Raw genomic sequence first — 13,120 nt, 5'->3', positions numbered from 1 at the left:
TATTTTGTAAATAATGTTTCTGCCTGCAGTTGGCTAAAGAATATATGTAAGACTTGTGTAAGTTTAAGATTCTTTAAATTTAAGATTCTTTAATACCTTCTGAACCCTTTTTGAAGAAAAGACTTTCCAAGACCTGCTGACACGCTGTAATTTACACAAATTAATTCCTCGACAAAGATCACACAAAGAGCATGTATTCACAGATGCACTGCACAAATAATTACTTTTTTCCATGTAGCATTTTTATTTAGAAACACAAAACTGTGCTGCTGTATAACGTCAACTAAACGTTCACTTTAAACTGTACATTCATACATTTTTTTAAAGAGTACATTTTGTTTACATCATCAGAATTTATAGGATGCGTTGTGATGATTTTTAATCTATGAAAGGAGCTTTGAAATGGAGCGGAGGTTGCTTTTATTGTACAAACACATATGGCAGATAAATCGGTAGGTAGACACCACATTAAATCCCATCATACCAACATCTACTGTGGAAACTATTTTGACAAAACTGGTTAAACATACAATATCTCAGTCGTCTCTAACAGTACACAAACTGTAAAACAAGCTAATAAAATGAAGATCCTATGAAACATTTTATGCATCATAGCCATTCTTCGATGCAAACTTCTGTTCTATAACGGACAGTTGAATAAGGCTATGTAGAGACCTAATAAAATGTTGTACATTTCAGCTCAGCTCGGGCTTAGCTTCACACTCAGGTACTTCCTGAGTCATGATCATCTAGCTTCATCAACACTTGATCAACACAGCATCTGAACTGTCCTCTATCAGGATGAACCCGGCCATGTCACATCGTGTGAAAATGTAACGTTAAATTATCAAAATGCAATGTAGACTCTACAAGAAACATCTAGAGAATGGAGAAATTATTTCAGAGATGCAAAGGATTTGGAGATAATCTGAGGAATAAACAATATAAAATGTAAATCTTGATTTTAAGATTGTGAAACTGAAATATTTCTATTTAAAATAACAGTACACAGTTCACGTCACAGCACTGCTAGTGCAAGCCCCTAATTGGCAAATTGAAAACAGAGATTAATTTCAGTCCACTACAACATTTTAACGCCCATTTCCCATTCTGTTTAACTGAGGAGCACCAAAGACATAAAACAAGTTCTCAAAAATTCATCAGAGACCATGTGGTTTCACCTCCCTGTCTGCGTCCCATTCATTCTTATCATGAATCCACTTTGCAGTTGTAGGGACAGAGACAATTCAACAGGTGTTGATGGTGTTATCTTAAGAAATATACTGCAGCATATCTAATCATTAAAACAAATGCCCCTTATACTTATTATTATTATTATATATTAAAAATGAGTCATAGAAATAAAATGATAGCTGCGTGTAAACTTGAAAAAAACTGAGGTCCCGTTTCCTTTTTGGTAAACCACTCTAGGAATCATTCCTGCTAAATATCTGAACATGAGGGCAAGGCCGCAAAACAGCACAGTCTGTTCTTCATCTCACCCGAACAACACAGGAATACGGAAAACACACTCGGAACACATCTCATCCAGTCACCTTAAAAATCCTGAAATAGTAGTAAAAGGAATACTGACCGAAGACGATTTTACATTTGTGTGTGTGTGTTTGTGTTTGTGTTTGTGTTTGTGTGTGTGTGTGTGGATGTGGATGTGGGTGTGGGTGTGGGTTTGGGAGGGGGTCACTGCACCACACACATGGAGCTGCGAGGAGGGTTGACTGTCCTGGCCACGGTGTCCTGACTGTAGTTCACAATGTCTGCCTTCACCACACGCTGAAAAGATGCAAAAACAAACACACACACACACACACACACACACAGAATTAAAAAGCTTCCACAACAATATGAACAAAGAGTCAAATCATCACAGTGAAAATGAGGCTGAAAATACAGAAGATGCAGGTAGAAGCTATGAAAGAACTGAGAGCTGAACACAGAAAGACTTAAAAAACAAAACTGTGGGTGACTCACCCTAAAAACTCACCAGCACCTCTAAAGCTAATTAATGAACATGTTATATCTTTTTAATTAATACTATTTCTTGCCAGGTGAAGCACTGTGATGTTAGGCAACCAACTGAGACTGCAGTAAGTCATTATGCTAAGCTAACCATCTCCTGGCTATAGCTTTATATCTAAGTGACAACTATGAGAGCGATTTCCATCTTCTCATCTAACTCTTGGTGATAAAGAATGTTTTGCAAAATTTTCTGTTTCTTTAACATTCAAAATCCAACTATGATTTACAGGTCAAAATGTTTGTGCAGTCCTGACCCGAACCAGTCAGGAGGCAGATGGAGGCGTGTCTGTCTCCATCATGAAGGTTTTTCTCACTACATAACTCTCAACCAACTCACCAAAGTGCACATAGTTTGGATTCATAGAACAGTTTAGCAAAATATTACAACTCTATGAAAACACAACATATTGTTCTATTGGTCTGATGGGTTTCTCTACTTTTTCTAGAGCTCTAATCTGAACCACAGGCATTAAATAAATTCACTACCATGATTTCACTATTTTAACTACAAAGCTACTGTCTCTGCATTCTACCAGATATATCACAGATCCACTGAAATATATCTGTGTAACTGTGCAGACATACTTCCAGCTATTGAACAGAACATATTTTGCTTTGCTGGTTGTTCTCTTGTCTAATTGGGCCTTCATCCTGTGGGTAGTCCACCAGCTCAGCCTTCACGATCCTCTGAGCAGGTTCAACATGTCAGAGCGGTGGCGTGACGGAGGCAGAGAGACAAAACAAAAAAGAAAATGGAAAAAGAACCAAGGCATGGGGGAGGAGGGGGAGGGCGGGAAGAATGAAGAGCGAAGCCAGGAAGGGTGAGGGGAATCAATAGGAAAGGATGAGGAGAGGGTCATGGCGTGGGAGAAATGAACAAGAAATGTAAGAAACAGACAAAAAATATGAAGTGTGACATCTTGAATCTGTTAGAATCTGATTCATTTGAATTTTCCAATTAAAAATCTATGACACAAAATCACACTTTAAACTTAAGAAAGAAAATAATGCAAATAAAAGCTGCTATTACTGATTATTTTCATTATAATCTGTCATATATTGTCTGGAGATTACTTTTCAATTAATTGATTAATTATTTGGTTTTGAAATGTCAATAAATGGCAAAAAGAAATGCCCAGAGCAGTTTCCTAGATCCCACATATCTTGAAATTGCTGGTTTTGTCCAAACCACACTCCAAATTTAAGAAATAATAAGTTTACAAGGATATGAAACATACCACTGATCTCTTTTTCTGATCAATATGTGATGTCTACAACTCTTTTGTGGAAAACGTTCTGAAGTTTCTGTTGAAATAAGTCTACATTTGATCTTAATGGTGCAACAGACAGCTGGACCCTTTGCTAAATATCCACAGAAGACCACATGGCTGAATACCAGGCCCTGGTTGGCTGTCTGATTAACGAGCTGCCGAAGCCTGGTGTCAGAGTCAGTGAGTGATCTACAGCCTCTGTATCTGATCTAGCAGACAGAGGACCATGACGGAGAGAGCTGCCAGGCAGATATAATACTGTCAGGGGTTGTGACCCTCATGTTCAGCTCTCTGAACCTGACAACTGATAATGAGGCTTCGCTGGCCCCACAGCTAGACCCAAAGCCATCAAGTGCTCAAAGCATCATCTCTGTATCAGTGACAAACTCAGAAAGTCAGTCCTCTCATTTTCAACAGTATTAAATTATATACATTTTGCTTTTTCAGAATTTTTATGGTGTTTTCAATTGTCAGATTAATGAATAATGGAAATAATACTTGGTTGAAGCTGGAGATCAAACCAGCATCGTTTATTGAATGTGTTCGAAAATGTGGTAAAAATAGAATTCAGCAGATTTTGGAAGTTTTCTAATTCAAGTGAATGGTAAAGTGGTCTCAGACTTTTGGGCCCCACTGTATACTTTTCCTGATTTAAAGCGAGAAGTTTCAGGAATGCCCTGGTATTCTCGTTCTTTTGAGATTTCTTTTTTGTTGTAGAACTAGTCTTGACAAACATAGTGATGAGCATAGGAAAGAGTCCACTAGACACATGGGCTTGTGAACAAAAAGTAATTTTTCCTCCTGATTACACTAGAACTTTATCCATCCACTCACCCTGCTTGATTAGCCCGGATTAAAGCACTTTGCTTTATTGACAGAGCTATCAAGGGAGGGGAGGAAGAAGAAAGTAGATGGACAGCTCCATTAGCCGATGGACATTTTTAGTTAGTCAGCAGCAGTGTTAGTGAGTGGAGAGGGGCTTGAGAATTTGGCCAGTCCTTCCCCTACATGCTCTCCCTTGTCTAGAGGTCCTGACCTCTCTGTAGCCCCCAGGCTCATCAACCACTACCCAGCCAGAGTGGCTCCAACCGGTCATATCAGACCCAGGATTAATGCTTCTGGGGGAGGTGACCTTGTAAATTCTACAGCTGCCACCATTGGGCACCTTGGTCTGGCTGGCAAGTTGAGACCCTGTTTTGTTTTGGCCCACAACAGTGGGAGATAAACCAAATAAATCAGACAGCCAATTCTAACCTCCTCACCCCTACAACTGCCTACCTTTAACCTCTGACTTCACGCGTTAATGTGGTCAATGTGGGTGTATTTACAGATGGGCAGTGTCATTGGCAGGTAGACCATCATAGGAGGCAGACGTAACAAACTCATGTTTATACAGCAAAAGGTCCTTTACAGTGTGTGGTGACCTCCACTGACCTAACACACTCCCTGTGACCTCCCTTAAGTTCAGGCATAACATTTCACATAAGAGATGAACCCAAACACATCACCAGCTACTTTCACTCTTTTACCAATTGATCCAAATTTAAACACAGTGGCTGGATAAGTGCAGAGCAGAGCAAAATACTAGTTAGAGGCAAAAGTAAGCCATTTAAAATGTAGCTTAGGAAGGAGCTGCATAGAAATTTCGGTGCAATTTGAGAGAAAGACCTTGACGCCATTGTGGCTCACCTGGGACTGCTCTATTTCTGCTTTGTTTAACTTTACGCCAAGAATTTCAGCAGCCACCCTCTGGAAACAAAGGTATACCTGGAAAAAGAGGTAACAAGAAAAAAAACGTAAGTATTATGAAAGTCACTCACACCTTTTATATTGATTTATGGAATCAGCTGGTACTAACCGAGTCCCCTGTCTTGGCCGATACAAACTGACTGACGAGGCTGTTCTCTTGGCAGAAGCGCTGGTGTTTGTCAGCCTTCACTGTCCTCATGTGCTCCAGGTCGACTGTGGACGAAACACAGTGTGACGTGAAAAAACTTGCAAAAGATAGATAGATAGATTTATAGGGTGGTTATACAGCACTCGCGCAGGGTTAACTGTCATATATCAGAACATAAACAAAAAAGATAACTGTTTACGCTTGAGTTAAGATGGAAGGAGTCTGCCTAGTGTACAGGGATGGTGCAAATAAAGACGTGAAAACAAAGCATAATTCATTTGTTATGTTGCTTTCAAACCCAGCTGCAGCGTCCACTGATTGTTGTATCTTTTAATTTATGGAGGGAGTCATTTCAGGGGATTTGAGAGTGGACATGATCAATTCAGTAGCCCCAAGCTTCCTTTCCCAGCTGGTATTAAAGCTTGATGTGACACATTCCTCAGTGTAAGCCTAGTACAGTTGCACCCCGAAGCCATGAGCCTCTGTTTGACCCGAAACAGACAAACCAGCCCAGCTGCAGAGAAATACTTAAGAAACAATATGTGGATGACCAAAGTCTTCAGGCTACACTCACAGTGAGAGTGTAGATGGAGAAAACAGTTTGACTTATGAGTGTGCCGGCCTTTAAGGTGGGCACACAGGCCCAAGAACTGGGACTGTCACCTTCATGCTGATTTACTGTGAGCACACAATGACAGCGCCTTCCTTTTTAGCTATTGTGATCGCGTCTCTGTGCATTCGACTCCTGTGCACTGATACCAGGCGCTTTGCTTCTCTCCTTCCTCACTATGCGGTCACACTGGGGTCGATGAGGAAGGTCACCTGGGGGTCTTGCTGCTGAAAGCAATAGCTTCACTCTTTATTTCTGGCTTTGTGCAGAAAGGCGGCCACGCCCGCTATCTGGTGCATACATGACTATGTTAGCTGGAGGAGGTCAGGCTACTGTACGGTGTTGCATTTCTCTCGTCCCCCCGAGTTTTACTCTTTGTGTGAGGTTTCATTGAAGTTGTCAAGAATTTACCCTGTTCTCATGCCCCTTAGTGTGTGTGTGTGTGTGTGTGTGTGTGTGTGTGTGTGTGTGTGTGTGTGTTTGTGAGAGAGAGAGTGTGTGTGTGTGAGGGAGGATAAAGCCAGAAGCAGAGAAAGAGAGAGACAGATACATAAGGAGGAAGAAATGTAAACACTGCACTAACCCAGTATTATTAATATCTCAGTAAGTCATATGACCCAAAAATGTTAAAGGCCAATCCACAGAGGTTGAAAAAATAAAATTTTAAAAGAATCATTTTAAAATAAAATGCATATTACCATCACTGTAAGTGACATATAAACAAAAACCGTCCTGGGCAAGGGCAGACACTTTTACAACTACTCAATGTCCAGGACAGGCTGTCATGTCTCTGCCTGTACATAAACACGGCTGTCTCATAGGCGTCAGCACGTTATTAATTCCAGTCATTAACAGCGGAGGTAACCAGCATGCTACTAGAAATAAACACAACTAATCCTTTGGATCCTGCACACTTGGGAAAGGTTATCAATCATGTGTCACAGTCAGATTAGCCAACATTAACATAGTGGCTCAGGAGCTGAGGAAGGCACGTTACTGTAAGTAAAAAAGGTATAGTTCCCATGGGTACAGTATAAGCATCAGGTGAAGCAGAAAATCAAAGCTAGGCACCGAGAATTAAAAAAAAAAAAAAAGCTGTCAATCACCTTCAAATTCTATGTTATAGAGCAGAAACGTATATATTCTAATCTTCTAATAACTGGAACAACGTGAGTATTTGCTGCTTGTCTTTGTCGCACATTATTTTAAATTTAATATATTTGGGTTTGTTTTTTACATTTCACATTAAAACATTTATCAATAGACCAAGAAAACAATCAGCAGAATAATCCACAATGAAAATTACTTTCAGTTTCAGCTCTACTACCAAGCTAAGTTACAAAGTTCGACTTGGGAAAAAGCAGTTGACAATCTATTCTGAAGAAAAGGTCAATTTAGTATTTGTTGTAGAGCTTTTCTTGATCAGTAGATGGACTTTGGCCAGTTGTTATGTAGCTACAGATGTTCAAACTTCCATTGTACTGAGTACTTCAACCATAAAATGCCAATAGTTTTTTTCATTTCTTTGTGTAAACTGGGCAAAATCTATCTGCTAATGAAGATCATGAGGTATGATTGAGACTAACCTTGACTTTGTATTTTGTCAAAATATATTCTAATAGAAAATGCACTACTACACATGACAGTCCTTGATTTTGTGCATGTTCTTGTTACGGCGCTTGACTTATGACTTATTACGTAGCCCCTTTTAATCACAAAATAAGAGCAGATTTCGGCCCACATTCTCACAAAAGAATTTAGCAGCATGTGGCATCTGTCTGTGTAAACTGAATACAAGACTAATCCCATAGTTTCAGTGTTTTGCTCCATTTTTCACCCTAATGTACCTATTTCTACTTATCAGGTCAAAACAATCTTCCTCCGATGATCTGGTTTCCCTCTGTTTCTGTCAAACTGTACATCAGCTTAACAACCCCTAGGAAGTGACTGCAAACACGAAATAAACTGTTTGGGCCTCCAAGCGCATAGAGATAGCAGAGGGGATCATCACTCGTCAAGAGCGATGGCCCTCCCTCGCTCTGGTCACCATCAGTGTTTATTTAAAAGGTCTGCCTGTCATTGCAGTGAATTGCAAGACAACAGTTAGAGATTAATATCTGGCGGATAAATTAGGCTTTTACCGTAAAAAACCCGTTTGTTATTGTGGTGACCTATTACATAAGTGGGAACACAATCAAATGAGAAGAAAATATGGATGTTCCTCTCCACAAGTTAGTGTCTGCGGGGATGTCAGCTTAGATCCTTCATGGAAAGAATCCCCTCACTGGCAGACCTGATTATCCTGAAACCAGACAGACTTGGAAAGGTTTTAATGTCACTAAAAAAATTGAAATTAGTAAGGAGGTTGGATTTTGGTTGGATTGATCTGCCTACAGCATGCTTTCAAACCAAAATCCTTGCTATCCACTTTCACTGAAAAGAAGATAACACAGCAGCTGCCAACGACTGAAATTAAATAGCTGAAAAACCATTAACAATAAATGAACATTATTATTATTGGACAAAGAGACTTAAAGTAGGACTTTTTGTTGCACATGTAACGTGCAACATCATATCCTGGTTTCAGAAACCAGGATAAGGCTTTATCCTGGTTTTGACAAAAGCTTAATATGTTAGCAGGAGTACTCTGATAGAAACTAGGACACTGTGGCATGTAAACACCTGATCCAGGTTTCTGAACAGTCCCTGTTGCTACAGAAATGAGTGGCTGAGACGCTGAGGAATCAATGCACACCTGCATACACATAATTAGAAAACCTAGATGCTGTTTAACCAAGGTTTTTCATATTACATGTACACATCATGTCTCAAATAAGATCAAAACCAGGATAATAATGTGCATGTAAATGTACATAACACATTCTTTTAAAAATGGAATCACACCCTTTTTCAGTTCAACTGTCTTACTTGGTCTAGTATAACCAGAATCTTATGGTGGCTAATGTAAACTAATTTGACCAAACTTTGTCTAGGTATTGCCTGGTGACTGACATTATTTGCTGACTTTATGACACTTTTCTCCAGTAATTGCCACTTAGGCTTGTTTTAGGTCAGGTAAAGTAACAGACCTGTTTCATAACTTTTGCTGAACAACTGCCACCTTGGGCACAGGTGACAATTACAGGACAATGGTATTGATAAAAATTAAGTATATCAGTAGCACAAGCAGAGAAAAGTAACAGAGTCAGCAAAATGTTCTTTATAGGGCAATATCTACCTGAGGTTTCCTAACATTAGCCACAATACGCTACTGGTTTTATAGAGTTGTGAAGTGGGAGGTTTTCAGTTTTCTCAACACTGTAATCTTTAACTCTTGCCTGTCCTTAGCGTGTCACATGACAGAGTTTTAAGCTCTGTGATTGGATGTTTCTTGACAAAATGCACTCTGGAAGTCGTAGCTAGCTTCTTCCCTGAAATTTGTACGTCAACAATGTGCAAATTCAAGGATGTATTTTTCTTTTTAGACTTCACCAACTTGTTGCCAAGGCAAAACAATAGGCTAATGGCTCTACATTGGCTAACCAGCTAGAAATCCTACACTGTACTGTGTGATCCTCTGTGGACTTTTTAAAACCATGCTGTGATAACACAGACACATACTTACTGTTCTGCCGAGTCGGCTGCTGGGGACCAATTGTAACAGTTTACCCAGCGAGCAACAGCCAGAGAATAAGCTTGACATAACACAGTTAATTGCCGGCAGCCTTGCTTTAAACTAAACAGCAGTTGGTGCAGTGGGGAGTTTGAGGGCTGAGGGGGGAATGTGTGAACTGAGTGCGTGTGTATGTGTCTGTGTGTGGTAGTAATGGTCGGGCGTGTGTGTGTTGTCAGAGACTTGGGGCTCCGAGGGGTCATATCCCATTAAGTGAAAGTTACAGGGTTGAGCCTAATCAACCCCAGGGGAGAACCTATCACTTCCAACATTACCTCACACTATGCCTTTAAGACCCTGTTAAGAGGGTTTGCCTTAGTTTCCCCTCAATGACGACCATGAACCAATTCAGACTGTATAGTGAGGGTAAGGATTATCAAACCAAGTACAATTCCTCATGAAATGACTTACAACTGTCTGAGCAAATTGTTCACTACGCACCACTGAGTTTAAAAACATCCCAGTACTATTCTGCAGCTCTGACATTCAATAGGGCTTCGTGGGTCTTTGCTGCTACACTCTGCAACATTCAAGTAACGCACGAGCAGTGTCACCAGTTCCGAGGTAGAAAACGTTCTCATATGTCTGGAAGGATCCTTGTTACTCATAGCAACTTTTCACATGAATGCATCACCTCAACATCCCCACATGTTAGACTGTTTATCATAGTGGATTGAGATTTTTTACCAAATTAAACCCATTCAGGGCAAATGTCTTTCATGTCTCTGCAAACTCATTTCAGAGTTCATCTTGCAATCATTATCTCAGATCACAAGACATACTGTATATCAGCTCTCTATCCCTTTTGTACATCTCTTAGTTCACTGCGACCTTTAAGGCCTGAGGTTGGGGTTCAGTATTATTCTACTGAATCTAAATCCTTCATCAAATCTCATTAAGTTTAGTTTTCATCATTTGCAAGTAGATAAGGTTACAAATGATTGAGTTTAGATCTGTGATCACCTGTTGTTGTGTAATAACCGGGAAATAAAACCAAGTTTTTAGCCGTAGCAAATAAATGAAATCAACATGAACATTTATTAAGCTAGCATCATTAATTTTCACAATCTGTGGCTCTAACCTGGAAATGAGATGAAGGGCAGCAGATATGAAATAATAATTAATTTGTAATTAACTTGTACAATGAGCAGTGACAGTAAAGATGAATCTAAACTAATATTGGTTCAATAAGAGATTTGTTAGCACTGGAGTTTAATGAATGTGGGTATTTTGCCAACTGGGAACCAGAACCAAAATGGAACCAGCTATTAGGACCCAACCATAATGGCCACCAACTCTTAAGACACAATAACACCACCCTTACATTTCCCCTGAGCTTGTTGCATTAATATGCGTCCTCATGCATGTACTGGTAGAGAACGAGATATAAACAATACAATGACCCATACATCAAAACAATGGTAGCCAGTGCCACCAGTGGTCACAAACTCCACAGGGTAACTTTAAGTCCTAGTCACATTCAGTCAAAAACACTGTGTAACATCCTACCACCAACCTAGACTACTTAAATAAATCCTACAAAAAACAGCACATCAAAAGACAATTTACTATGTAAGTTAATATTAAACTGCAGGTGTCTGGAAAAGCAGCAGAATAATTTCCTCTAAATGTCTTAAAGCGAACAGGTAAGATTAATTGTGAGTGACATTTGATTTACACTTAACTTTTCTGGTGCAAGATATGGGGAAACCTTTACTACATTAAAAGTCAGTAAAAGTATAATGAATCATTCTGTGTGATGTCTGATTGAATTAGACATTGATTTAACTTTCACAGCACAAGTGGCTAATAAAACAAAATGACTAGTGGAATTTATGTGAAGCATTTAAATGCCTGAGTCCAACTGGTTTACTTGACCTGGAGTTAGCTCATAAACACTGAGGGTTTAGAAATATGAAGGGCGTGATAAGTGTCTACCTGTATTAGAATATGGGCAGCATAATGAAAATGAAAACAATAACTACTTTCCCCCTTCAAAAAAGTTCTGGCTACTCCCATTTAATTTCTTTTTTTTCAGGAATACAGTATCATACAGAAGTGCCATAGAAAAAGTTGTGTTTTCTTTACTCTTTAGACACTATGCAGTCATTCAGAAGTCAAGTAACTATGCAAACGGCACTCTTGCACATTTCATTAGCCCTTAACAGTGTAGATATTGTTTACAGTAGGCAACGTTTATTTTCTGAAGGCTGGAACATCTATATTTAATGCAAAAGTACCTGAAACTTAAAATTATTTTAATATTACCTTTGGCTTTAACAGAACATAATTCCAGCATCAGTGGAGTTACACAATATTGCAGCAATCTGTAGCCAATTGTATACTACTACTAATGACTTTGGACATTGTATAACTTAACCTAAACTTATGGTGGAATAATTATAAATAATAATCAGGATATTAAAGTTTGAAGAGCTATTAATATTATCAGGAATTTTCTGAGTGCGTACAGACAGATGAAGTGCTGTTAGTAGCCGGGTGTTGTCGAGGTGAGCAGGGCCCGTGCAGGAGTCCTCGGGGGAATCCTGACAGAGACAGAGCACTCTTTGTGCTGCGGCGCCCCTGCCCCGGTGGCCTGAAATGGGCTGGGACCATCAGGGGACTCGCTTTCCACTAGGGCAGAAGTGTTCTGTCGACAGCCCATTGATCACAGCTCATCTTGTCATTTGATCGTTCTTCAAGAAATGATGTGCAGACACACACTCGTGCAAATACGCACACACACATTCACACTTTAAAACATAATCAGATACTCCACAGCGGCTAGTAAAACAATGTGGTCCTCGTCCCTGGTCAAGGAATGTAAAACAGACAGTGTCCAGCAGTAGCTCTACAGGCAGGGAGAGAGAGCTGGAGTGCGGGGCTGTCACTGCTACAGTAAAACATGGGGCCAAGGGCCTTGCAGGCTGGGTTAACGGGCTCCCAGGACTCGTGAAAAGTGAACAAAAGACCCAGTTCTGAGCCGACCGCCCAAGACGCTGCCCGGGGTTTCACTGGCCATGTCCTCCAAGCTCTCCTGTCGCTGTTAAACTAAGTGGACTTTTATGGGCGAGCAGTAATACATGCCTCTGTGAGACGGCAGCGTAACTATGAGCTATAATAATTATACGAAGCACAGGGGAGCATTCCTAATTGTATGCATCGCATCACGATGAGTCTACTTATAATTATAAAGTCTTCCTATGAGCAATGATTGGTTGAACTGGCCTACATATTCAACAGCAGCCAGAGCAGTGAACTGTAACATGGAAAGAGTGTTCTGCTCATGACTGCCTGAGCAAACATCGACCAAGTTAAAAACCTGAAGCAGGAGCAGGGTGCAAAGACAGTGACGTAATATTTCACACCACAAAAAATTGGATTTAGCAAAAAAAGGAGGTACTATGTTGATATTTCACATACATTTATAATATATGCCTGTGGATCCAGATCAATCGGTTATTTACCCAACCCTGTGTCAGCAAGGCCCCTTCCAGGAATTCCTCCATATCAATGTTGTGGAGCAGCAGAGAAATAAAGTACAGCCTGAGCATGATGAGGGTTCCAGGCTGCATTCAGGTCAGGTGGCTAAGCTGTGCTGTGCAACTCAAATGGCCCATGACTTACCACAC

General features: G+C 40.1%; 1 protein-coding gene across 2 annotated transcripts in view; it reads right to left on the bottom strand.

Moving 5' to 3' along the window:
- Positions 1-220: 220 nt before the first annotated feature.
- The window catches only part of rab28 (RAB28, member RAS oncogene family), a 29,094-nt gene continuing 16,194 nt past the window's right edge, over positions 221-13,120 (bottom strand). The window contains exons 5-7 of one of the 2 annotated variants that reach the window (XM_056383610.1): positions 5,167-5,270; positions 4,998-5,075; positions 221-1,791 (exon numbers count right to left, since the gene is read on the bottom strand). In XM_056383610.1, the coding sequence (XP_056239585.1) occupies positions 1,699-1,791; positions 4,998-5,075; positions 5,167-5,270 (275 nt within the window). In that variant the 3' untranslated portion in view covers positions 221-1,698. Of the gene's footprint in view, positions 1,792-2,613; positions 2,725-4,997; positions 5,076-5,166; positions 5,271-13,120 lie in introns of those variants that run through there. The other variant, XM_056383611.1, reaches the window with a different exon arrangement.

Source organism: Seriola aureovittata, chromosome 8, assembly GCF_021018895.1.
Source record: "Seriola aureovittata isolate HTS-2021-v1 ecotype China chromosome 8, ASM2101889v1, whole genome shotgun sequence".
In the NCBI taxonomy this organism is placed as follows: Eukaryota; Metazoa; Chordata; class Actinopteri; order Carangiformes; family Carangidae; genus Seriola; species Seriola aureovittata.
Note: the sequence above shows the minus strand (reverse complement) of the source record. Positions and strands in the feature narration are given on the sequence as shown.